The sequence below is a fragment of the Thunnus albacares genome, chromosome 5 (assembly GCF_914725855.1).
Source record: "Thunnus albacares chromosome 5, fThuAlb1.1, whole genome shotgun sequence".
NCBI lineage: Eukaryota > Metazoa > Chordata > Actinopteri > Scombriformes > Scombridae > Thunnus > Thunnus albacares.
The window spans coordinates 24,167,962-24,190,411 of NC_058110.1; the positions used below are offsets into that span (position 1 = coordinate 24,167,962).

At 38.6% G+C, this 22,450-nt stretch overlaps 1 protein-coding gene and 1 long non-coding RNA gene across 5 annotated transcripts in view; one reads left to right on the plus strand and one right to left on the minus strand.

Annotated features, from left to right (window-relative positions):
* LOC122982745 overlaps window positions 1–22,172 on the minus strand; it is a 34,319-nt gene extending 12,147 nt beyond the window's left edge. For 2 of the 4 annotated variants that reach the window (XM_044352287.1, XM_044352283.1), the window contains exons 1-8: window positions 22,073–22,172; window positions 20,662–20,745; window positions 20,501–20,569; window positions 19,236–20,382; window positions 18,863–19,115; window positions 18,345–18,614; window positions 17,985–18,165; window positions 612–1,146 (exon numbers count right to left, since the gene is read on the minus strand). In XM_044352287.1, the coding sequence (XP_044208222.1) occupies window positions 612–1,146; window positions 17,985–18,165; window positions 18,345–18,614; window positions 18,863–19,115; window positions 19,236–20,382; window positions 20,501–20,558 (2,444 nt within the window). In that variant the 5' untranslated portion in view covers window positions 20,559–20,569; window positions 20,662–20,745; window positions 22,073–22,172. Of the gene's footprint in view, window positions 1–611; window positions 1,147–17,984; window positions 18,166–18,344; window positions 18,615–18,862; window positions 19,116–19,235; window positions 20,383–20,500; window positions 20,570–20,661; window positions 20,746–21,812; window positions 21,905–22,072 lie in introns of those variants that run through there. The other 2 variants (XM_044352284.1, XM_044352286.1) reach the window with 2 other exon arrangements.
* LOC122982773 lies at window positions 4,069–14,774 on the plus strand. Its single transcript, XR_006403532.1, has 2 exons — window positions 4,069–6,700; window positions 8,741–14,774. It is a non-coding gene; the product is annotated as an uncharacterized LOC122982773 (long non-coding RNA).
* Window positions 22,173–22,450: the final 278 nt, after the last annotated feature.

Sequence of the window (22,450 nt, forward strand, 5' to 3'; positions counted from 1 at the left end):
TAAGATAAAGACAGATACTGACTTTATACATACACAAAGACTGAGTTGGATGTTACATATGAAACATATAAATTAGCCAGTGCCTTGTAGAAAGCCTGAGAGAAGAGAAAAAAAGCCCTTTATCAGAATAAGTTGTAGATATATAGTTTTTGGTTTTCTCCTGTTCATTTGGAAATTTTTTCCCCCACATGCTTTTATATCTGTTTTACCGAAAGATGCATGTTTTGTAAAATAGAGGTGTCTTGTAATCCCATGTGGAATGAGCTGTATGTTTGGCATAACAGAAATAAAAATTAAACTAAAAACTAAAACTGTCTTTTTTCTCTTAAGCACTATAGTTTAAATTATATTACTGTATGCTTATCAAATAATGTCCTTTTTTTTTTTATACATGTTCATTTGCTTATTGCCATTCACCATTTTGGCTTCTACCACCACCACCACTAACTTTTCAAATTATAATTAATAATAAAAATTTTCAATTTATATGTCAAATTCATCAATAGAGTATAACATGTATTTATGACAAGACTTTGTTTTATCAAAGAATCCCAGACTGATGCTTTGATTCGAGCATGTAATGTACAGTATGTATGTAAAACAGTTCTCACCTTTTGACCAGGATGCTGGTGAGGGAGCGCTGGATGCTCTGTCTGACCTGGTTATTGGGCTGAGAGGGTCTTGAGGAGGGAGCACTGGGTGCAGGTGGCACCGGAAGATTTCGGGTTTCGTTCAGCAGCGTGGGGGCTGATGGAGGCTTCTGGCATGATGCTGAGGCTGACACTTGGCTGGACAGTGGCTGTGGTCCGGACTGCTTCTTTGGTATGACGTATGTGGTCTTAGTGACCATAAGGGCCCCTGTTTCATGATGTTTGGAGGTTGAGGTGGTTGGAGATTGTGTGACTTGAGACAGAGTAGACTTTGCTGAAGTAGGTGGTGTAGAGGGTTTTGATTCTGCAGATTTTTGCTTTGACACACTACTGTTGATTGACTCCTTTGCTTTTTCTTGAGAGTGGCTCTGTGATGGAGCTGGTTCAGTAATAGGCTGGGAAGAGGGAGCAGCACCTGTGGAGGGGCCCTCTGGAGATTGTTTTGGAGGAGTTACAGCGTCACTGTCAGCTTCTACTGGTTTACTGTCCTCTTTAGCTGTTAGAAAAAAGAACAGCAGGACATTTTGTGAATATGAAGAAATATATACATATACATATATATACATATATATATATATATATATATATACACATATATACACACACACACACACATATATATATATATATATATATATATGTATAATCTCTTTACCATAAACCATAAACCAAACCAAAACCAAAATGTCACAGCATATACGAATACAAGTTAAAAAACAAATAAAACAAAGCTGAGTATTGGTCAAATCTGCAATCCTTAAACCTGCAGTGCAGAAATTTTACATCTAAATGAATGTCTGCTACATTCAAGCCCTTCCCAAATGAGTTCACACAATGCTGATTAAGCCTCTCACCGCCAGATAAATCTCTCTGTATTTCACAGTATATATAGTTTTTAAATCTCATGTCAGGGGCGTTTGACTGTTAATCATGTGGCTCTTCTAGACTTTCCAAAGGTTATAGGGCCGTGATCAAATTCTGATAGTGACACAAATCATTTCGCAGGGGCTGTGTGACGCTCAAAACTACTTATCCACCTTTTTACATCAGCAACAGTAGGTTACGGCAAGTATGTACTGTACTGGCCATTGGGCATACTGGGATAAATCCTGGTGGACCATCAAAAAATACGTTTTTGGGCCAGTGGATGGTCAAAACATATCTATTTTTACCAGCCCTCTCTGTGTGCCTGTCATTTGAAGTGTGCATGAAGCGTGCTGCTTGCCTTTGTTAGGCAATCACAGCTGAGCGCCCATCTTTACTCTCACTGCCAGAAGGGGGAGACAAAAGTCCTGCACTCAAGGTAATTTCATGATTGCAAAATTATTAAGATGGTGCAAGAGTATGTGTGTGTGTCTGTGTGTGTCTCTGTGTGTGTCTGTGTGTGTGTGTATATATATATATAAATATATATATAATGTGCTTGTAATGATGCTGCAACACAAAACAATTTAATAAACATTATTAATACTGGTGTGTTCCTATACTTTTATTAATAATTCAAAGAATTATAATATATATTCACAAAAAATAAGTAAATTTGGCCGAGTGCCTGTAGTCAGTCTGTTTACATATTAAGATATTTCATTATATATATTCATAGTAATACTGTGTCCTGGTAATACTTTTAGGTTAATCTACTGGATTAAAGACATTGGACCTCATTCACAAACAGTGCATATGCACACATCTGTGCTTAAACCATGCGCATAAATGTTTAAGCACAAATCCAGGACTCATCAATATGTTCTTACCTGAATTTGTTCTTACTCACCGAACAAATTTAGAACTACCTTAAACCATGCATACGCACAGATCATAAACATCCCACGATCTTAAAAACATTATAGTCAATATTTATTTAATGTAAACAGTCTATTTGAACCATAATTATTTAAAAAATGGTGGGCCTAAATATACAAAAGTTAAAAGTGTGAAATTGCTAATAATACACAATTAATTTATTAATTATAAAATTAAAAGCTAAGCCATTTCAATCCATAAATCATCATGAATGTAATGAACTTATAATATATTAAAATTGTCCTGTTCCCACTTTCAGATGACAATAGCCTATGACTATCCATATCCCAAAGTGACACCAATTAATTTCACCCATCAGATTTGGCCGTGATATATGCAGCTGGTTAACCAGCAGCCTGCTCAGTGTTCCTCACAGCCTGACAGTTCAGCAGTGGCACAGGGAGGGGCACTCTGCTTTCGCTACGTCATGGCCCGTTGTGGACAGAGATGAAACATGATGCGCACCTGTCGCAGCAGTAGGGATTCATTTGTATTAATTCCACAGATCTACACATTTATCAGCTTTTTATTTTGTTACAGATGTACTGCATGGTATTGGTGCAACAGGTATGCAGACTGTATACAGGATTCACAATGGGGCAACCAAACCTGCCTTTCTACTTCTGAAACTATTGTTTGCATTTCACCAGGAGGTAAGTTGGGGTTTTTTTGGTTTTTTTTACATTTTTACCATCACTACCTTCTTTGCAGTGAGTGACAGCTCTCTCAACAGAGCTTTCCTTATATTGAGAAATGGTGGCGTGGTAGTATGCTAATTACCAATAGCGGGCACACAGCTGTCAATTTAGAATGATTCTGATTCACTAACATACACACAGTAAGAACAAAATTGGCCAGTGTGCACGTGTCATGAATCAGACAGTAATATTGCATGCACACTTAATTTATGCGCAAAGTAAGAAGTAATATTTGTGAATGAGGCCCAATGTTTCCAAAGCTTCTAAGTGTTGTTCTTTTAGGAAACAATGTTTCATATTAGGAGGAGTTTGGATCATCTCAGTTTATGAACATTTTAAGTTTTTTCTTTTGTTTGCTTTTGTTTTGTACAAGAAAATAAAGTTATTGACATTTCTCTGTTATTTGCTGTAATTTACAAAAAATGTCTGGATTACTTGCATCGAAGAAATCTTTGAAAGCTCTTTACCTTCATTCTGTATTACATCTTAATTCATAAAGTTAACTTTTGTGCAGTTTTAAAAACAACTAAGCTGAAGTTAAAGGTATACCATGTAGGATTTTCCTAAAAAAAACAAAACAATGCATAGACTCATACAAAAATAATCCCTTCTCAATCATCGCTTTTGACCCACTAGAAATTTGTGGTGGTGTATTTATCTGCAGTGACTCTGCCCTCTGCCTGTATTTTCTTATTATTTGCTGTGTTTGGGATATTTCTGAGCGTCAACCTTTTGTTAATGGGTGTGTAGCCCCCAGCCAATAACAGTGCACAGGGTGTGAGGTCAGGGCTTGTAGTGTAGCGACAAGGTAACATCGCTGTCTCCATCTCTCTCTTCTGCTCCGCTCTCTGTCTCTGTTATAGATGTATAAAGAGCTGCAGGTCTGTGTGTCTGCTTGACCGAGGGCAGGGCTGAGCTACACACATGCAGAGCAGAGAGGCCACATTGGACAGGATGAAGCTCTGCATTCACACAAAATCCGGTAATGTGGTACCTTCCCACAGGATTGGGCAGAGGTGTGCGGAGGGCTGGGTGTGTTTATTTGTGCTTTAGGACGTAACCGCCATGAAACAATCAGAAAGTAACATTTTATTTCTCTGATTCGCAGCTTTGTTCTCTCCAGTGCCGCTCCCTCTCTTCATTCACTCTAGCTCGCTCAACCACTGCTACTGTCTCTCTCTCTCTCTCTCTCTGAGCCAGCGAGGAGGGGTCAACTTTGAATGCTGTGTGTTTACAAACGCCAACCAACAAATCCTGCGTAGTATACCTTTAAGACAACTCTTAGGCTATGTTTCAATGCTGGAGTTCATCTATAATATCGACTTCATTAAGCTTCATATAAGCTTTGTAGCATCTTTCATGTCACTTTTATTGATAACAATGGAGGTTTATGTGAACCTGCCTATAAATTAATGTAATTTATTGTAGATACTTTTTGAATCATTAATGAATGACTGACTTAAAATGACTAAAATGCCTTAATGTCTTAAAATCTTCATAAGGAAGGTAGAAGTCGGAGGACAGTCACTCTGACAAGATCTGTTCTTGTTAGCCCATCACTCAGAGAACAGTTTCATATAACATCACTGTCCCCTATCCAATAATGGCCAAGAACAACACATCCACAGTGATGGCACAGATATGTGCTTTGGGGGAGCAGCAGTTGTTCCCCTGGTCTCCTCCACTTTTAAAACAACACTTTTTGTTTAACTTCTTGCACAGTTTTCTGTAACAAGTCACATTCACCTCCTCCATAATATCCTTTCATACTCTGTAGGCATTTTTCTGTTGTACAATTGTAAGAATCTTTGTTATTCTTTGGTGCTATTTTGAAGGATATTAATGATGAGTGTTTACTCTGGGATTACTTAGGCAGTGCCAATATGTTAAGTCATGATAATTAGTATCCACACATGCACATGCTCCCGAAGGTTTGAAAAATGGTAATAGTTGATCATTGGTATTTTTATCAGGAAGATCACACACCTATTAAAAAACATTGATAAATGTGATCTACTATGTGTTTCAGGGAGCACATAGTAGATTGGTATAGCAGATATACACAAGAGGCAAATCAAAGCCAAGAAGATTATTCATTGACTTCCTACTACTTGAAATAGTCACAGACGTTTTCAATGTAAATTAACAGCTGATCAAAAACTAGCAGCTCGTGATAAACAATGTTTCCAGCTAATGTTTAACTCTAAGTGAGACACATAGATAATCCTGTTATTTCTGGTGCAGTACCTCTGGGCACCATTTTAAGCAGGAAAAAATAGAAAAATAGAAAAATAGATTTCTGCTGCTACATATTGGTAGACAACAACAACAAAGACTTAATAATCTACATAATACCATTATGAAAAAACTACATACCATTCAAAATAGAAACAGATCATGTGAAATAGAAGAAAGTCCAATGTACAAATTGTACGTAATGCATCATGTTAAGAGAATACAACAGCTCTGTGGGTGACGCCTTTCAAGTCCTCCTTGACCAATCAACAGGTCATGCAGAACATCCATTTAAAGGGGAAAACCACCAAATTTCACCCTGTTAATGCTAGCATACATTGTTATATATTTAATGTTATTTGTCTTCAGTGTTGAGTTGCTTGTGTGTATAAATTAGGCTGCACTTAGACCATGGATTAGTCCAACAGTTTAAGTTTTAAAGACACAAAGACCATTTCACATGCTTTTATCCTCTCGCACCTTGATTATTGCATCAGCTTCTTTACTTGTCTTAACAAAAAATCTATTGCTTGACTACAGACTGTACAGAACTTGTCTGCCAGGATATTAACCAGAGCCAATAGTTTTAACCTACCTACACTTTCTGCTTTTGGCCACTGACAGGAAGGTAGACCAAATGAGAAATAATGAAAAAAATGAGTAAATCATCTAATGAATAAAGGGAGGAGGGAAGGAACAAACAATATGCAAGTGAGTAACTTTCTGCATCTAATGTGTAAAAAATGAATAATCTTTTATTTGTGTATGATTACACTATTTTGTGTGTATGTGTGCGTAGGCATGTGTGACAAATAGTCAGCAAAAAACATATTAAAGCTAGGAAAGCAGAAACAGTATTTACCAATATCCTACAAATACTATTCATATTAAATACTCTTACTGCTCTTAGCTTAGCCTAAGAAAAGAGTTAATTTAGGGAAGTCAAAGAGAGAGACAAGAAGATTTCAGTGCAGAGGTGTGGTTGCAAGGTATGATGCTCTTTTAGATCTTGTCATTGGTCATGTGAGGAAAATCTCAGCACACACACATAAAATAAATATTTAGCAACCCGACCAATTTGACAAAAATATATAAAAATATCTGAACTTTAATGTGGACTCTACTGTATCCGATATTCACACATTACTGATTTTTTGTTGGCTGGCTAACTGTTAGTTACAGCCCTTCTGTGCTAATTTCCTGCTATTCAAGCTGTGTTTCTCCACTTTCTTACACTTCAGGTGGCCACTTTCTCCCCTGCATGAGACAGTCCTGGATCCAGATGCTTAAACGACGTCTATGCACAAAAACTATGTATACGCCATTTATCAACTGGTATTTATAAACACAGAATGTGCAGTGAGAATGTCATGCATTCTTTAGACCAGGTGTACACGTTTTTCCAATGCGATCTGTGGGTGTTGTGATGAGGTGGAGATGAAATATAAGCTGAGAGATGAAATCTTTTAGTAAGACATTGTTTATGTTGATAACCAGCTGCACTGATTGTGCTATTCTTTGTTTTTTTTGCATTTACACAGAGATTTGATGCCGATCAAAGGCACTTTTATAAACATAACATTAATAACTTTTGTGATTAATTTTATCATTCTTTTAATTTACACAGGAGTCAGCATTTTAATTAGCTGTATATATTCTTTTTTTTATCCTTAGTTGTGTCACACCTTGTAAACTCGGTTTAGAGATGAGCGCTACAAACTTATCATTGATTACATTTCTGAGATATAACTGCCGACGATGGTTTACGGTCCATGTGATGAATTAATGATATGGACAGTATAAAGAACCACACAGCTGTGCATAATGGTCATGCATAATTACAGCCATTCTGCTGTTAGAGAACTTTGCCGTTGCAACACTGTGAAACGGCACTTCTTCTTTCCCATTTGTTTCATTGACAGCTGTATAGACTGGTGGAGCAGGCAGCAAACTGATACGAAAACGGCTGGTTCAGGGTGTCTTCATCAATTTATGGCTAATTGTGGGAGTCGAAATGAGGCTCCTGCACATGTGCCCAGTTCCTCAATGGCTGAGATTCATAAATCAGAACTATGCATACGCATGGCTTTTATAAATCTGAGGAAAAGAATGCATAGGCATATTTCTCTCTTTGTGCGTGTACAGTTTTAGTCATGAATCTACACAGAGTTTTATGCATCTGACCCCTGAGCTCCATGGAAGTCCTCCCTGCGCTAAACAACTGTTAACCTTACAAGCAGTCTTATGGGCTATGATACTTAATAAAGACAGAACCTTTTTTGTACTGGCATTTATTCTAGAGGGAAATTCTTAAAACCAAAATAACTCAAAAAAAATCACAGAGCAAATCTGATGAAGCAATGTGTGAAACGTGCAGTTCTCTCCTTTTTTAATGTAATCCCCTAATAAAATAGTGTATCCTGCTGTCCTGGTGTGCGCTGAAATATTTCTTTGACTTTCTGTAATTTGCCTTGCATCAGCTGGCACCCAGGAGAGAGGCACTGCTGTGCACAGGGTATCTTCATCTTTTTAATTCAAAAAATCTTCACAACGTCACCACTGGGAAGCTTTGAGAATATGGCCCTGTGGTCCTTTTCTCTGATGCCAGTGATGATAATAATAACTGTAATAACTGATAACATCTCACTACTTCAACTTGTTTTCTGAAATTCACCAATAGGAATGTCCTTGTAATGAGTGTAGGTACTAACAAATCAAAGGACTGCATTTAGATTTCTTTGATCTGTAATATCACCTTTTTATATGCCACCCTTCACATGACAAAGCCAAACTTAATATCGCCCTCAGCAGATTTAATTTGCACAAACCAAAGTTGTGGCAGACATGGATCTATACTTCCACTCGACATATGTATGCACTTCATAACAAACTGTCATAGAATAACGACTGTTGACATAACCCAGCTCACATCATAACTGAACTCAGATGTCAATTACTTTATCTTAACAGCTCATCAAGCATTCAGTTTAATGTTTCTTGGCTCTATCTCAAATGGTTGGGATGTGTTGCAAGAAAGAGCAAATGAAAACACAGCTGGAAAGACTATATGAACACAGCCTGCTAACTGTATGTGGTATGTAATAGCAACAGACATACCATGCTGTATATATTTTCCTTGGAAAAGCAAGATAATATACAAAATATGTTTACAAATGGTACTATGGATTACTGTGTATAATATTTCACTGTCTGTAATTAATTTTGGTTTTAAGGATGTTGTAACCTTAATAGGTTAGTTCAATTAATCATTACAAACATATTAGTTATGTGACTAAAAATTAAATGAAGTGTTACTGTATACTGTAAAACAATGTTGTCTCGTTTGTACTGCAGGACAATGAGCATCTCTGCTGGACCAGCGGGAGCAAAGTCTTTTGCTTAAGGCATTTCAACAGATGGTACACTGAGGACTACAATGCTGCCACGCCTCTCACATTACTTCTGTACACAGTTGCTTCAGTGTATGAACATATGATTACATGATCAGATGAAATGTGCTGGAGATGTCTTTTAAATGTAAAAAAAAAAAAAAGTGCTGGAACTTAGGGCAAATGTTAGTTATTAATTTGCAAGATGAAGCTTATTAAATGTGCTAAAACATTAGTTTAAATTCCAACCCTGATTAATCCAAAGTCAGCTGTTAACATAAAACATGACTTTTGCGTGTATGTGACCTTTTGCATCCGATGAAAACAATCAGGTACAAGAGTTAACCAATGGCTGTAACATTTAGAAAAAATCCTCTCTAAAAAACAATCTGCATAGATATTCAATGTTCATAAAATATCCTCGTTCCAAGGCGAGGAGGGAAGCTCTTCTCAAGTATCTCGAGTCATGTGCCAAAGATGGCCAACAGTCTGCAGGGTTTTATTTCAAATGTAAGACCATCACGTGATTCAAACCTCATGTGCTCAGGATGAAAATCTAAAGGCACATCACCCTCCAAGGCATATGACTGTGTCTCTTGAATTGAACTACTGTTTGTTCTTAAAGCCATAGTTCGACATTTTGGGAAATACATGTGCCAGGCTATTTCTTGGCCAATAGCAGTGATTTCCTGAAGTGCTAAGCTCATTGGCTGCTGGCTGTAGTTGTCTTATATTGATATTAAAGGACAGATATGACAGTGGTATAGATCTTCTCATCTAACTCCCGGCAAGAAAGTGAATGAGAGTATTTCCCAAAATGTCAAGCTATTCCTTTAACAACTCAGTGATTTTTTTTCCCCATATTACTGTTTCACACAAGTCTAAATGTCACTGTAAAAGACTTTTTAAAAATGTGTCTCTGGGTAACCACGTCAGAATTCCTAACTTTATAAAATTACAGAGGTTTTTCATTTGTTCATTCTTGTGCCTCTCTTCCTTTGCTTTAAATGCAGAACACAAGTCACAAGAGGGCTAGCTGAAAGACAGGCACAAAGGCAAGACCAGTGTGGTTAGTCTCCGACTCACTCTTAAAGGGGGAGCCATGATTAGTACCTTCATGACATCATGAGTACCAAAACATATTGTGTCCTGTGGTTTAGAGGGAATTTGGCCTCAGGGGCAATTGACTGAAAGAATAAACAAAACACCACATGATAGTAGTTCTCACTCATAGGCTTTGTGTATGTCAAGCTGCTGCACTAAAAGACTGATGATTATCAGTCAGGCTGAATAGTTGGTACATCCTTGGCTGGTGTTTAGAGACACATTCACATGAGGTTTTGAGAGGGAATATGTACTGTATGTATTTATGCCATATATCACTGATAAGTGATGTATTGAGTGAGTTTGTGTACTCCCAAAGCACAAATAATATCAGAAAAACAAGAAAATGTTTCAAACATGGCACAACATTGATGTAGTAGCTTTTTTGTCATATAGTTGTGTGTTGACTCCTCGATAATTCAACAAAACATGTCATAAAACTGCATTACTAGGAGGCTGGAGAGAGACATATCTGAGGTTATATAATCTGTACTATTTTACACCAGTGTTGGGAAGTTGCACAGGGGACAAATTTCAAAATACAGAAAAGGCATCTCTCACAAACTGTGATATACTGGGGATGTCAGTAGTGTATTGTATTATTCATTTGTCCAGCAGAGGGTGCTCATGTTTTACAATTAAATGCTTGAGATAAGGAAGTATTAAAATTGAAAGTGGTGCAAATACAAGGTTTGTGATCGTGTGATGGAGAAACAGCAGCAATGTGGTTAAAGATGAGGTTAAATAACAAAGAGCTACAATGGAGATCAAGAGAAACTGAATTTTGGCGGTTAAAACCTGACATTACTGGCTGACTCCACTGTTAGTAAATGCCTGTTTTGCTCAGACTTAAGACTCTCTCAACTTATTTCTCAGGCAATTCTCATTACATTACACATGCCAATACTTGTGCACTGAACCAAAGTGAAATAAGTTAGTTACTATCCCAGCCTGACATTTTACTGCTGTATCACTGAAACAAATCAACAAAGATCACATGCCAGTTATATAACACCATGTGGTCACACTGCATCCAAGCAAAACTCGACAGTCAAAGTGCAAAATCTTGGAAGGAAGACAAAGACATAATTTTGCGAAATTAAATTCAATGACACATTTTGTGTAAATGCCAAGCAAAACTACTAAACTTCTGACTAATGGTATCAAAAAGTAATATTTAAGGTCTCAATAATATTGACATCCTATATGATGTAACACAATGATGACAAATGTTTGTGTATGGGTAGATGTTATCTCAGTGAACCCTGACAGGACTTTACAACAAACCTTTAAAGTCATTTGCAAGTTGTACTTAAAGACTAGATTTGTGCTTATTCTGTGACATCTTCAGTGGTGTTGGGGTGAAATGTCTGACATTGGTTTAAGTTCGAGAAAAACTCTCACTAACAGCTTCACTTAGAGCTTGTCTAATAGTGTCAAGTTAGCGCTCCTTGACATTTTGTCTAATACATTTCATCATGCCATCACTAAACCCCGTCACACCCATATAAAAATCCACATGCATGCATCTATGAAATTTGATTGTTTTAAAAGCCATCACTGCTACTGCTACTTGTCCCCTAAGTAGCAGGGACCATAAAGGGAATATGTAATTTTGGGTGACACTACTTCATAAGTTCATAGTTGACTTTACATAGTGGGAGGACTGGGTCAAGACTGTAAACATTGTCCTTTCCAGTGAGTCCAGACCAGTCCAAACATGTTGGGTTTCATTGTGTGCTTTTGTTGTGTGTCGCAAAACAAGACTCAAGTGTGACAGTGATCCTGTCAACAAGCAATGAGACTTAAACTAAAGGCAAAGGAGGAAAACAATGAAAGGAGAAGTCGCTCTTTGCAACAGCAACTCCCAGTTGCAGTTTAGATCAAAGGAGAAGGATCGAACTTCATTTTCTCACGTATAAACCGGTCAAAATTAGTGGCTGTCATACACCCTTCAATAAATTAGATCAGTTTTAGTTATCTGTGGTTTTGATGTGGTCCGAGTAATCTTTTCTATACCAATTTTATTTGGAGGAATAAATGTAAAAAACAGTAAAAAGTATTTCTTAAGCACCATTATCATTGTAATTATTCATGTGAATATAGTGTGTTGCATTTCTCAATAAACATGGAGCAGATTGTGTTTTGTAAATGACAATGAACTGTTGGGGATCAATGAGATAAAAGTTTTGGACAGATTTTCCTGATAGAGGCCTCAGTGAAAAAATGGACTGTGGGCCTGCCAGTCAGCACATTGTGCATGGACCTATCAAGTTTAGTGTGTTGTTGATCCCAAAAGTTAGGCAACACTGATAAAAGTTGTTCAAGGCTCCAACGTCTCAACAAATTGTGTAATGAATCCTGCATTTTTCAAGAACTGGGTTTTCTGTTTTGTGTCTGGGGTCCTTTTTAGTTTTAAAAACAATTTAATGGCCATTTCTGATGCAATTATAAATATTTAGCAGATGTATTTGTGTGTAAAATTGAGACCTTCTGGGCCCATGAGATGCTGGGTGCTCCAAACAACAATAAATTTGAGTAATGGGTAGATTTAATGTGTGACACCTCATTGTTGCCACTTCTTGTAGTATGCACCATTTCCCAATGGTACGGACACCTTTTATTTAAAACCATTTAGACCAAAATGTACTTGTAGATTGCCCTTGGCTGTAGTTTCAGATTCAGAGTTTAAAAGATATAGCCTTTTTTATCAGCCAATGGGGTTTGATAGTTCAGTCAGTTTAAGTGTATTTATGTAGGAACAAGTCTAAAAGAAAAAAAAAAGAAAAGTCACTCTGAGTTTCACCAAAATAACACTTGAAACATGAAATCTTTCAAAGAATTTAGAATGTCCTTGGATCCTGGAGAAATTATCACAAACCAGTGACAGATATTTATTTTTATAATTTTAGACTAAGCACTGAAGAATAATATTTAAGATTAAGGGCATAAAGTTGAATGTCTTTTGTCATTTGTGAATATCATTTATTTATTTTTAAAAAGGTCTGTGACAATAATACCAAAATCACATTTCCTGATATATTTTATGTACTGGAACACCTGACACGTCAAACAGAGAATGACAGAACGTCACTTTTGCCTGTGGTGTAATTCATCACACTTTCGAGGTAGATGCTAAACTAAAGGAACTCTATAGCACTACATCCCTTCAATATGCAGTTACTAGAATATTAAATAAAAATAAAAATTAAAAGTTAAGGTAACTGCCTATTGCATAAATGCTTCAGTTGAAGTGCACTGCCTTTCCAGAAAATTTGTTGAACAGTGAAGTTCCTCTTTGATGCTTAGTGATCTAGGGCTGTATTCATCAAGCATCTCAGAGCAGGAAATCAATCCTAACTGGCAACAAATTCTCAGTGACGCATATTTGGTCTATTTTTAGTACAAGTAAAAGCATTTTATCATCAAACGTTCATCTCTCCTCTCAAAGAAAATCTCTGCCTGATTTCCATCTCCTAGCAATTCCTAACAGGTTAGGACACCACTGGATCTCCCCTAAATTTTGGATATGACAGGAGTGATTTGATATAAGACAGCTCATAAAATGCCTTTACTTCGCCTAAAAATAGGCCCAAAAATGCAACCATTTGTCGGCCCTGATCTCTGGTCAGTTCTGCATTTCTACTACTACAAGTAAAAGTCAAAAAACACAGGTAGGGAAACTAATGAAGGGCAACGTCAACCCACAGACTGAGTATTAGAAAGCAAAAATCTTATTGGTCTATGGAGTGCAGGAGCCAAAATTACGACTATCTAGTACAGACTTCAAATGCCATGGATTGTATGAAAACTCATCTAGTTTGAGCCTTTAAAACAATTTCTAATCCATCCATTGCAATGACCATCCATCACATGCAGATCATCTTCCTTATACGGTTAATGTTTGTGTTCTGAGGTTATGCTGGCTTTCTTTTGTTGGATAGATGTGATTCAAAGGTCAGAGGTTATTTTTCTAAACATATTCTTAGATGTTTAAGGTGACATAAAAATCAGTTTAAACATCTAGTAGTGAAGGACATTCAGAAGTAATGTGGTGATGTTGTATACTATATGTACTGATGGGAAAATAAATATTTTCTGGAAAAGTATAGCTGTTGGTTGTGTTCTTTGATGAAAAGTGATAGATTTCTCTTAAGCTGAAACTGTGCAGCAAATCATCGCCACCGTTCATCAGGCCACACTCTGCTGCAGTGGTCACACCTGCCCTGAAGACTGCTGGTGTGCAGATGCTGTCACAGCTTGTATTGCCTCCTGACCTCAACACCATTAAGAACTTGTGAGATGCCCTGGAACACAACAGCTGGAGACATGACCTCTGCCTGCCAAGAGCCAGCAGCTCAGTCAGGAGCTTCTCCAGAAATGTGTCAGCACCCCACAGCAACACATCGAGAGGCTCATTGGCTCCATGAGGTGTCAAGAAGAGGTGTCTGCAACAGGTGATCAAGGAGGGTTCTGATGTACTGCTGGTTGACTACTGCTAAAATTGTTTGTGAAAAAATGTATTTATTGTTCCTGTTGTTTGTATTTTATTTCAGTTTTTGATTCATTTTTGCCATCAGTATATATCAAGACTTTATAAAGGTCTGAAGATGTTTTCAGTTAGACAATGGTTGTGAGCTGTGGACACATCATCTCTCTCACTCTTGAGCCTACTTAGATGTTTCAAAAGGTGGGCAATGTAGGCAAAATGAAACTGGTGTTTCAGAACTCTAAGTTTAAAGGGTTAGTTCACTCAAAGGCTTAGTGGTATCTAAACACACGTTTTTATATGCCGAGTTTATGTTCTCCGAAATGTCTGCCACCACACCAATATGAAGGAAGTGAATCTTGTAACAACAATAAAAAGTTAACAGTTTTCTTTGAAACTATTTATTCACTAGAAAATAGTTCCAGTGAAAACCATTTACAGGGAGGACTGTGGATTTATGTAACAGATTGTTGCTTCAAATGTAATTTTCAATGCTTTGAGCACCACAAACAAACTTTAATTCACCCCCATTGTATTGGTGTGGAATCTTAAAGATTTTAAGGGTAATTTCACTTATATTGATATATTTTTCATGCTAATCAGAATACACTATGTGACTTTTACGTGACTTTCGAGAATTGAAGCTTAGATCACATTTTTGTGTATTAGGAGCCTGTTTCACACAGCAAGACTATGGAGTTAGCTGGATAACTGTTGAATAAGACCTGGAAGAGCCCAACCAATCCCAGCCACCTGCTTCAAGAGACAGGCTCCCAACTGCCATATGCCTTGTTTTGCTACCATCGCCTCACATGTGACGTACTTAATACGCAGTTATCTTCTCTTTGAAGGGAAGGGGAAGGAGCCTTTAACAATTTATCTCCTAAAAAGTCTTTAGGAGACTCCAGATATGTTCACAATATTTACTCAAGGTTTTGAAAATATGGCAATTTTTATATGTTTAGGTTTTAAGCTTCCTTGATTAAAGTGAGTGATGGAGAAGTGTAGCCTCTGCTTTGTGTTAACTTGAACTTATAAGTAATGCAGGAAATCTGTGTGGTGCATGATACTGACCATTTGGTTCACTGAACAAACATTATCACTGAAGTTGCTATGTTGTTCACAAATGAAAGTTGTAGAAGTTGGGGAAAAGGATGTGGAAACTGACTCCAGGTCAGTGCTCAAAGGTACTTTTAGAAAACAGAGGTATTGTTTGATGTTGTCTGTGTGTTTGTATTAATATGTAGAGAAATTTAGTATATTTGAGTATGCAAGCAAAAACATGGGGGTTGGGGGTTCACAACGTAAGGAACGAGAGTGTATTCATACTATTTGACCTAACCCAATTATACCAGCACTTGAATACTAAAAAATGCCTATCCTCCACCCAAGAAGTCCCACAGATCAGTTTGTTTGCATGTACAGTATGGTGAGCTGTAAGTGATGTTGTTTTCCTCATTTGCAGTAGGGTGAAGACTTTTCTCAGAGGCACAGACAAATGGAGCCTGATACTGATGGTGGCCAGCGGACACTTCAAAATCATCTTCATGGAAATGTGACAACAAATCTCCCACTGTTCAGTGGACTCCAAGTGGAAACTCATTCTAGCATCTGCACTGATGAATCCTCCAGTCCCCTCTGAATCAGCAAGAAGTCAACTCCTCCACCTTCATACCAGCTGTCCAGTCCCTATTCACTCAGGATCCTATCCAACCTCATATTGGTGTGTCTTCAACGAATGGTCCAAGAGAGTGTGTTTGTGTGTTGAGTGTTGGTGGATAAGGCACTAAGATGCTGTAAGTTACAGCATCCAGAGACTTAAGTTAGTAAAAAGTAAGTTTTCCCAGAGATACATGGAAAGTTGTTTGAGCATGACACTGGGGGCAAGGAAAGTTGTAAACTGTTATGTTGTATGTATGTGTTATGAAGTGTATTGCATGAATTAAGTGCAGCGATTTGTTTTCTGCAACTGCCAAAAAAAAGAAAAAACAAAGATACTGCCTAATGGATGCTTCAGAATACTAATAATTGTGCTGTTTGTAGGAAGAAACCATTTCAAAATGAACTCTATTTTTATAAAGTACTTGAATCCTTCAGACGTGGTGCTTGAACATTGGGGTCGCTCATAGAAAAATGAGCCATCATTGAGGAAACCATGAGGTTTGGAGAGTTGAGGTGATTTGACACTACAAGATCTTTAAGCAGGCTTCACAAAACCAGTGCATTCACTGGTACCATGGAGTTGTGAAAGGTTTGATGTCTATGAGCAAGACATCCTGTCTGTGCCATGGCTCTTACTATAAAGAAGAGAGAGGCCTACTCACAACACCCACAAAACACATCTTGAATGAACTGAGCTGTCATAACAGTTTAAACAAGTTAATGCTATCCTTTCTTGTTGTATGACGTACATGTATGTTGTCTAAAGATCAATCAACCATCTTATTTGCGCTGTGGTTGATTTGAGGTTAAAGACCTTGTGTGACTAGTTTGAGTCCTGACATAATTATTAATTTCCTAAATACTGAGAAAAGAATAGCTTCATTAGGATATGTGCACTCCATTTTAATAAATACAAGCTTTGGGGCATAGACCTCCTTCAGGCATGTGGAAAGTGTGCAGCTCATAGTGTGGATATGTAGTATGTAATAAAATGGAGTGTGCAGATCCTAGACCACAAGAGGATAATATTTGAAAAATCCAACTGAGCTTGAAGCTTCATTATTGACCTTTGAAATAGCAGTTTGTTAAAAAAAAAAAAAAAAAAAGGTCTATACATATCTACATATCGCCAAAGAGAGTCAAAGGGTTCAAAATTTTGAGTACCTCATTTGAGTTGTTAAATTTGATGTAAAGCTTTTTGGAGACACTTAGAGGCAACAACAGAATTTGCACGGTATGTGCACTGCAGGTTACGGTGAGAAACAGACTCTAAACCTTGACTGAAAACTTCTCTTGAAGTGTTCTTGATACACTTAATGGCAGCCTAGTTCACAGTACAAGGCACATTTCCTGAATAAAAGACTGTTGCCAACGTTGTATTAAGCCTTCCTTTTTACCAACTAAAACTTATTCCAACTTGTGTTCATCATCCAGGGAGTGATTGTCATGTTCTGCAATTCAGTATGTGTATTTTTCAGTGAGAGCCTTTGAGTTTGCAAGACACCTTTGCAAAGTCAGACAAAGTGAACATTGGAGCGGTGTTTCAAAACATGGATACCAAATGCGGTAAAGCACCCTGCCTACCCCACACATAGTTGCTGTGTGTTGTCTAGTTAGCGGTTCCCAGTTACATGAGACCGGTTTAAATGAGGGTGTTCAGTTGAATACTGAAATCCTGACGAGTCAAGATTATTTCAGCACAGCATTTCGGCCATTTAGATTTAACAAAGGAACTATAAAAGTGAATACTTACCCACTGCTGACCCCTGCTACTTATCAGTCATCCCACAGAAAGAGTATGTAAGCGTATGTGTGTGTGCGTGCTTGTTGTGAATGATTGTGTTACGTAGTGCAATAATTCAAAAGAGGGAGGAAAATCTATACTGCCAAAAGAGGCACTTGTGTTTAACCTGCTGTATGATTTGGATGTGTACGAGTAGTGAATGGTACATACACGCTGTGTAAAACTTAGATGATGGTATGGAAGTGGCCTGAACTCCTGTGAGAGTGGGGTCGCAGGCTAAGGGAGACGCAGCTTCCTTCTGCCTTCCACCATCTTCCTTCATCTCCTCCTCTTCAACTTCTTCCTCAGCTTTTCCTGCTAACCTCTTAGACGTCCTACCCGACCTCTGACCCTGTGATAAAAATATTTGCATGGCTAAAGCATAAAAAATACTTCATATTTTTTAATTTTACAGTGTTGTTTCACATTAAATCAGAAACAAAATGTAGTAAACCCACATGAAGGGTCTATGAAAAAAACAACCTCCAACATCTATCTCAATTTCTCGGTGTCCGTGTTATAATTGCTTACCTTTGCAGTGGGTTTGGCAGTGGCAGCTTTTCTCTGCGCCCGTCCTCTGGACTTCGGCACCTTAGTGCCAGAGAGTGTCTTCATAGTGGCGGCAGCATGCTGAAGGATGCAGTCAGTACCACAGTAAACAGAGTCCGGTAAAGCTCGTTTGGAGCATCCAGGTCCAATGCACAGGGGATGAGAGTCATCCGTCTCCATCTCCACTTCAGGTTCAGTCTCTGGCCTCGTCGCAGGAGCCTTCTCCTCCTCCTCCTCCACCTCTACAGTCTCCTGAAACCAAATTCAAATCATCTTAGAACCAAAGACCAGACTTCTGTCACGCAAATCAGTCAATTACTAATAATGCAACTATAATACTGTTATGATAAATTAAATGTTTACTGTCACATAGGAATGAGAGATACTCAACCTAAAAACTAACAGCTGACACATACAAGTTGAACAGCTATTTATATTTTGTTGTGACCGAGGGCAGTGAGCCATCTGGACGTCGCTGACAGTCCAAATGAAATTCTAACCTTGAGGGCTTGCTGCTCCTCATGCCCCTCCCCTTCTTCACCAGTAGGGTTTTGTGTCAAGCATTCGGCTAAGCTAAGCTCAGGCTCTGGCTGAGTATGAGATTCAGATTGCAGTTGGCTCTGCTTCTTTGTAGTGCAGGGGGGGCATATGTACTCTTGTCCTTTCCTCTCCATCTTGCGGCCCTGTGTCTCACGGATACCGACACAGTCGCCATGGAACCACTCTTGACAACTGTCACAGCAGATCATGAACCTAGGAGCAGTGAACAAACAGCAGTGAGCAGGAAGTGAAACTGACAGATGGTTTAGGTATGCAAACATGCGAAAGAGCCCCTAAGCTCAAGAGATCCTGTTACCAGAAATGAGTGTGTACCTTTTATTGTGTTTTTGTCGACAGATGCAGTACAGAGCATTAGAGTCAAAACCTTCAGTGTCCAATATGCTTGAATACACTCCTACATTCTTATCCTCCTCCTCTGGTGCATCATCATACTGGCCAGGAGTTACATCAGGTATCTGGTCTAAGTCAGTGTCTATGATTATGCAGTCTGAGCTTGATCGTTGCGCAGGACTCAGAGTGATATCAGAGTCTATTTCAACAGGGCTGTTTGGATCATTTACTTTTTGGTCCTCGTGCAACTGCTGCAGCTGCTGTTCAGCTGGATTAACGAGCATCCCCTCTTCATCATTGTCCTCATCGTCTGCCATGACTGACTCAAGCTGCACTGCCCTTCCCCTGCCTCTGCCCCTTCCTCTGCCTTTTCCCCTACCTCTTCCCCTGCCTCTACCCCTTCCTCTGGCCTTTCCTCTTCCACCTTTCCCCCCTCTAGCCCTCGTGTCTCCCTGCCTGCTTTTAGATGCCAGCTGCTCCTTAATCTGTAACAGAGTCATTTCGTCACTGTCCTCCTCTTGACTGGAGAGCAACACTACATCATCAATTTCCTCTCCTGCCACATTATCAGGAGCAACAGGCAGCGAAATCTCCATGTCATCAGCAGATTCCATATTATCAGGCACCTCAGATTCATCTGTAGCCTGAGGAGGATGGTCCTCAATGGCATCAGTAGCTTCCAAAATGTCTGGGGCTGCCAGTGAATCTGGCATTTCCAGTGACAAGTCCTCATTCCCCCCAAGCAGTGAGAAGGCAGTGTGAAAGGCAGACCCAAAATCCTGCCACGAGCTGGGGTCAAGGCTCGCTCCTGCGGAAGCTTCTGAGGCTGGCTTGCTCTCCTCTGATACAGGTGAGGATGGGGCAGACCACTCCAGGTCATCTATAACAGCCCGAGCTGGCCGAGTAGCTTTTTGAGTAGCACGGGTGTCTGTAGAGGTCTGGGGTGTCTGGTTGGTTCGACGACCTCTGCCTCTCCGTACAAGTGGAGGACTGTGGCTTAGTTCACCGACTTCGTCCATGAATTCCCTTCTAGCAATGGTTGTCCGTCTGAAGCCCCAGGACTTTTTAACCTGTGACAGGGTCGGCCTGACACCCGTATCTGCCCCTTTTGACTGGCCCTGCTGTTCCTCTACAGAAAGACAGAAGCAAACAGGATTAACAGAAACAGAACCAAAGTCTCTCTCATGTTCATTTATAGCAACAGTCTGCCCATTTAAGTGAGTCATAGACAACAGAATCAGTTTTACCTAAATTATTATCATCTGTGATGCTGTCATTTTCCATTGGGTCCATAATGACATCCATAGGTAACAAGGCTGTCCAAATATAGAAGATAGAATTTGTTAGTATACAAGCTAAAAGGAACAGTAACAAGTTGGGTGAGGGCTAAATGCAGGAAAATAGGTACCTCTGAAATCTTTAATCAATAGCCTGCCAAAGCCAAGAGTTTTCAGGACGTGCAAACTGCCATTTCACTTGTCTTTCTGTGCACCTGGGTAAATCAGGGAGAGAAAATACACCGAACCATCCACATTCAGTAATAAATTAACAATGAACATCAAACATCTACCTAAAAAGCCTTAATTAATCACCAATATCAGCTGCATCCATCCCATTCGGAAAGAGTCGTTTTAAAAACTCATACATCTTAATATTTGTACAAATGTATTTAGTTGCCAGTACATTAAGACCACAAAACTAAAGCCAATAAATTACACATTCACTAAGGTTACAATAGTGAGTTTTTGTTGAAACTGTTTGAGAGATTTTGACTCAACTACTGTTAGTAGTATTGCAATACACTGAGAGATGTTTCAAATAACAATTCAACAGCACCACAAACATTTTCAACAGAGACTAAATATCACAACCGTCATGAAGGTAGAATTTATTTCTTTAACACTGTTATGTTGGACTGCCCTAGTTTTAGTTAGGTGCACCCAAATACTGGCAACTAAGTCTATATTTATTTGAACAAGTCCTGATTCAAGCACAATCAAGTCAACTTGGATTTTTTATTTTTAAAAAATGAAGATAGGAAAGGTGAAACAGTTTCATCTGATTTGCCCAATTAATATTAATAATACAGACAGTGGGACTCATTTTACATGTCTACTGCACCTTTTAGGATTTTTAAATCATTTCATTGGTGAGTAAAGGAATGTAATGATAGTTTTCCACGTGTTTATTTCTTTGCAAGTGATTATGCATTTAAATTTTAAGTCAGGAAATGTGTAAAAATCAACAACACTTGAAGCTCCTCAGAGAACACATAGAAATAAGAGTTTTTCGTTTATATCCAGTCGTGTTATATACAAAATCCACTCAGTGTTGACATTATCCAACGTTATACAGCTTTTGTTTTGAGGCCTGGGTTTGTTCTTACATGCTACCGTTATGGTTGGGCGTGCTTACAGAGCAAAACCAGTCTGGAAGAAATCATTAGTTTATGCAAAGATTTATAGACAGTAGTGATAATTGGGCAGTCCACAATGTCACCTGCACTCTAAATTTAACTCAGTCTCGTTAGTTACACATGAACGAAACAACGGGCCTTACTACTTTCATTACCAGACCTCAGCCAGCTGTAATAGCGCAGAGACGAAACGAGTTAACGGGAGGAGAGGAGGAGAGGAGTCTTGTTTCTGCTGGCAGCGATTAACATTGTTGTCTACAGCTAATATAGCTCACCGCTAGCTGCTACACTACCCAGTAATAAATGCAATACGCTGCGCAGCCGATTGTCTTCGACGATAACGACTCAAAAACTGTGCCGCACAATTGCAACAGCAACACCGTGACGAAAATGTAAACCATACCTTATATACAAGTGATACATTTCCAGTTAAGAGTGGATTCGCTTAGATAGCTAGCTAGCACAGCCTTCCATTTTCTCTGGCTTGCTACACGTGATCTCGCGAGAACAGCTACCGGGAGGAAAGAACCGTGATTTCCTGTTCATTCTTCACCTCTCTGATCTATAATTTGAAGGATACGTTCACGATTTTTCAAGTCTGTCTTAAAAAAAACAGTCAAATGAGCACTGAAATGGGTTTTTCTTCCTATGACCATTCCTCCTGTTCATACTGACCATTAGTACATCCCCTTCATAATGCATATTATGTAAGTAATGGGGGACAAAATCCACAAGCCTCCTTCTGTGCAAAAATCTATTTAAAGGTTTATCTGAAGCTAAT